At 47.7% G+C, this 4,368-nt stretch overlaps 1 protein-coding gene across 1 annotated transcript; it reads right to left on the bottom strand.

Moving 5' to 3' along the window:
* Positions 1 to 1,008: 1,008 nt before the first annotated feature.
* Positions 1,009 to 3,980, bottom strand: LOC123424929 (histone H3.2-like). The gene is made up of 2 exons (XM_045108617.1): positions 3,589 to 3,980; positions 1,009 to 1,651 (listed from the first exon to the last, which is right to left on the bottom strand). Exons 1-2 carry the CDS (start codon positions 3,937 to 3,939, stop codon positions 1,325 to 1,327), a joined length of 678 nt encoding a protein of 225 aa, XP_044964552.1. The 5' UTR covers positions 3,940 to 3,980; the 3' UTR covers positions 1,009 to 1,324.
* Positions 3,981 to 4,368: the final 388 nt, after the last annotated feature.

Here is a 4,368-nt window from a genome sequence, read left to right as displayed (position 1 = left end):
TTGGGTTTAGGTAGGCATGTGTGGCTGGGCGTGCCTCATGATCCAATGCTTGTAACTATGAACATCATTGATCAATAAAGCGACGAGAATTCTCAAAAAAAACTTCAAATAAAAAAACGAACAAAAAATATATGCTCTGATTTTGTTTTAGCATATTAACATGGTATGACGCGGTATAAAGAAATCGGTGCAGCGTAGCGCGCGTAACGCCTAGTACCAGTACCAATCTACTCCCTCTTTTCCGGTTTACAGGGTTCAAATCTGAAATATCATCAACTAAGGTGAATTGTGAGTGGATGACACTAGTTTTAACTAGTCAATGAAATATTGCTCACATATTCAATTTCCAAGGCAATAAATGTAGCTTCCTCCCTCTCATTGGACTTGCATGGTGGTTATAAAAAATGATGCATGCATAGCCACTCATCTGCTTTCTCTAAACTCTATGAATTAAATATGGTGTGGGACTCAAAGCACTTTAACTCAATTAGACTCAAAATGAACCTAATATAATGGAAATCTGAAAATTTTAAGATGAGCCATATAAACCGGAAAGGAGGGAGTAACTTGGTATGCTCATTCCATTTGCCGTTCTGACGGAATGGTGGTTGAATCATCAAGCATGTCTTCTCAGGACAGATTAGTATTCATTTCTCTGAGCTGCCTTGGATATGTGGATACATTTCATAACAGATTCAATTCATCATTGTACCTCTTGATCAGTTCAATGAAGGATGAAGTTGTTGTCACTGCCAAAGAGGGTATCGTGTATCTGCAGTTGGAAGCACAGTTCAAGCAATGGAAAAGTCATTGTAGTAACTACAAATCAAAGCAAATAAAACACAAATGACGATCCTGATTAACTTATAGTAGTACTCAAGATAACAAATTTGTTCACCCAAAACTCTGGTCAAGGATAGTGACTCAATATAGAACACAGTTTACGAAATGGAAATTAATCCCGATCTCCACTACACACATCGCACCACAGAAGAAACATCAGTGGTGTCCAGTATAAATGCATCAAATCCATTAGCAGAAACATCAGTGGCGTTTTCATCACATCACAAATTATCCTGCAAACAAGTAGTACGATTCATCCGAGGCTCCTGGTAAATTATGGCAAACCAACTCATCGCCACCCACCAGCGAAACAAAATCAGGAACACCGATTGCACAGAGACAAGTTTCCTTTCCAACGACATACGCGATTAATTTTGTTCCACGATTCAGTTCGAACTACAGAATCAGGAACAGCGAACCACAGAAGTCGTGGTTTCATCAAGCTTCGGGAACCTGCAGGCGGCGACAAAGCCTGACGGCCCTAGCCGCCGAAGCCGTAGAGGGTGCGGCCCTGGCGCTTGAGGGCGTAGACGACGTCCATGGCGGTGACGGTCTTGCGGCGGGCGTGCTCGGTGTAGGTGACGGCGTCGCGGATGACGTTCTCGAGGAAGATCTTGAGCACGCCGCGGGTCTCCTCGTAGATGAGCCCCGAGATGCGCTTCACGCCGCCCCTCCGCGCCAGACGCCGGATCGCCGGCTTGGTGATGCCCTGGATGTTGTCGCGGAGCACCTTCCTGTGGCGCTTGGCTCCGCCCTTGCCGAGCCCCTTGCCTCCCTTGCCGCGGCCGGACATGGCTGACGATTGATGCTCTTCGAGCTACGAGCGGATGTGGATTCTGAGGAACGGTGGTGGAGACTGGTGCTGTGATTGGGGGGGAGCGGCGCAGGGCGCTTTAAAGGGGACGACAGGTTGGACGAGGCACCTGACGGCCGTTGGATGCGGACGGAGTGGACGGTCGAGACCGCGATCCGGGGGAGGGACGCCGCGGATCGGTGACGTGGCCGGTGGATTGGCGGGATAGGTTGTGGCGGCAGCTCCAAATTTGGGCTACGGGGATCTGAAGCTTGGACCAGTAGATTGTTTGTCTTCACTCTTCAGATATCCTGTGGGTGTATTTCAAACCCAGAAAAAAATATAAGACACTTGATCAATTCAACTTGCTATACTTTCTGCAATGCTGTAGCATGTCCTCCAGTAACAGATTCTTATTTCTTCATCCGGACTGTTTTGGAGATCTGAATATAATCCACAAGAAACTTGCTCAAATGAAATGGATCACTCTTATTCACTTTTTTTTCTAGAATATGCACAAGCGTGCGTTGTCATATATTCATATTAGAGACGGTTAATAAATCCATCCCCAGTTATACATTAGAAGCTTAATGGCCATTGAGCAAAAGTGTAGCAGCGGCTATGTATCTTCAGCCATGGACTATATATCACCATTAGAAATTTTCTCCAATCATAGAACTTATATTGGGCATCAGTAAACAACTGTGTTTATAATCATAGCACTTTGCCTTGTGATAAACACTTAATCAAGGAAAACTGTACTGGTTGGAGACATCCTTGTAACTTGTGGAGTATTACAACTGTGTTTGTAATTGTGAGATTATACAGCACAGAAGCAGGGTTGAGACACTTTCAGCACCGATGTGATTATCAGAAAAGCACTGTTTATGTAAGGTACGCAAAACTGAACTGAACGAGCTCATTACAGATGTTCATTCAGGTTCTGAGGCAACCGTTTAAGCTGCAAAATCGAAGCAATTAAGAACACAGTAGTAGCTAAAACCGAAAGGACATTTCACATGTTTGGGATAGGACATGTTCTCTTTATACCCCTGACTGTAACCAGTGTTGAGGATACTCTATAGTCTATCCAAACAAAGCAATGGCCGATCCATTGAGAGCAGAACATCAGGCAAACAACTGTTGTTTCGACCATGAGATTTTTATCAATTGTGGACAGCGCCTCCTGGATGTTCTGGTGCGTTATTTAGGAATTGTGGGTGATGCAACAAATATTGCAGTCACGGTGTGGAAGCCTGAAGCCTTTCCCGAACCTGTAAGATCTGAAGACAAGACACCAAGTAACTTGTACTCCTAGTTCAGAGCATGGTTCAGACTTGCGGGGTAGCAGCATAATTAGGCAAAGTAGAGATGCTTCCAAGAGAATATGTGCACTGAACATCAAACATACCGGCACTGTCATGCAACTGGTCGATAGACGCACTGAAGACGACCACACTAGGGGACAAGCAGTTTTCAGGTACCATCTCAACTGTTCGTTCGTTCGAGTTCAGAGGCAGCTAACCAGATTACTCATTACAAAATTTGACAGTCGAATGTTAATTCAGGACCAAATAAGAAATATGTAGAACATGCTATCTAAAACAGGCAAGGAATTCGACAATTTGGTGAAATTACATTCAAGAAGAACGGCTCACATGCAGGCTGAAGCAGGCATTCAGACACAGATGGTTGAGAACAGAAAGCCGACATTTTCATTTCTATTGCTGATGACAACAAGATGGTACCATCAGATTAGATAGAGCACATCCACCATGAGAAGAACAACTAAGGTTCAGTTCTGAAACACTACCAGCACGCACATTTCCACCAACGAACACAGCCTAACAAGGATCTAACTAACACACGACGACGACGACGGCGAACGGAGCTTAGGCCCTCTCGCCACGGATGCGGCGGGCGAGCTGGATGTCCTTGGGCATGATGGTGACGCGCTTGGCGTGGATGGCGCAGAGGTTGGTGTCCTCGAAGAGCCCGACGAGGTATGCCTCGGCGGCCTCCTGCAGGGCGGAAACGGCGGAGGACTGGAAGCGGAGGTCGGTCTTGAAGTCCTGGGCGATCTCCCGGACGAGGCGCTGGAAGGGGAGCTTGCGGATGAGCAGCTCGGTGCTCTTCTGGTACTTGCGGATCTCCCGGAGCGCGACGGTGCCCGGGCGGAAGCGGTGGGGCTTCTTGACGCCGCCGGTGGCCGGGGCGGACTTGCGGGCGGCCTTGGTGGCCAGCTGCTTCCTCGGCGCCTTGCCGCCGGTGGACTTCCTCGCCGTCTGCTTGGTGCGGGCCATGTCGTCGGTGCGGCGGGAGGACGATAAGGTCGGAGGTCAGGGAGATTGGACTGGAGAAGTGAGGAAGAAGATGGGGATGCGACGGTGTTAAATAGGAGGCGAGCACCGAGCGGGCGGGCGATTGGAGCGGGGAGCGCGCGTGGGTTTTGGTTTTTCGGAACGGACTGTGGAGCGTTGGATGTGTGGTTCGTGAACGGTTAGGATCTGATATCGAGGGCGTGATCCGTGGGGAGATGGTTCGCGCGTTCTGATTGGTTTATTTGGTTGGAGACGACTCAGGCGGACCGTGGAGGTGAGTCGTGAGTGGACTGCTGCTATTAGTAGTGTTGTTTTTTCCTTTTTTGCGTGTGTTTTTTCTAAGGAAATTTTGCATGGATTTTTTTCTTATTTTATAGGATGCCGATTTGTAGTGTTGGCCGCAGACGAAAC

Source organism: Hordeum vulgare, chromosome 1H, assembly GCF_904849725.1.
Source record: "Hordeum vulgare subsp. vulgare chromosome 1H, MorexV3_pseudomolecules_assembly, whole genome shotgun sequence".
NCBI classification, from domain to species: Eukaryota; Viridiplantae; Streptophyta; class Magnoliopsida; order Poales; family Poaceae; genus Hordeum; species Hordeum vulgare.
Note: the sequence above shows the minus strand (reverse complement) of the source record. Positions and strands in the feature narration are given on the sequence as shown.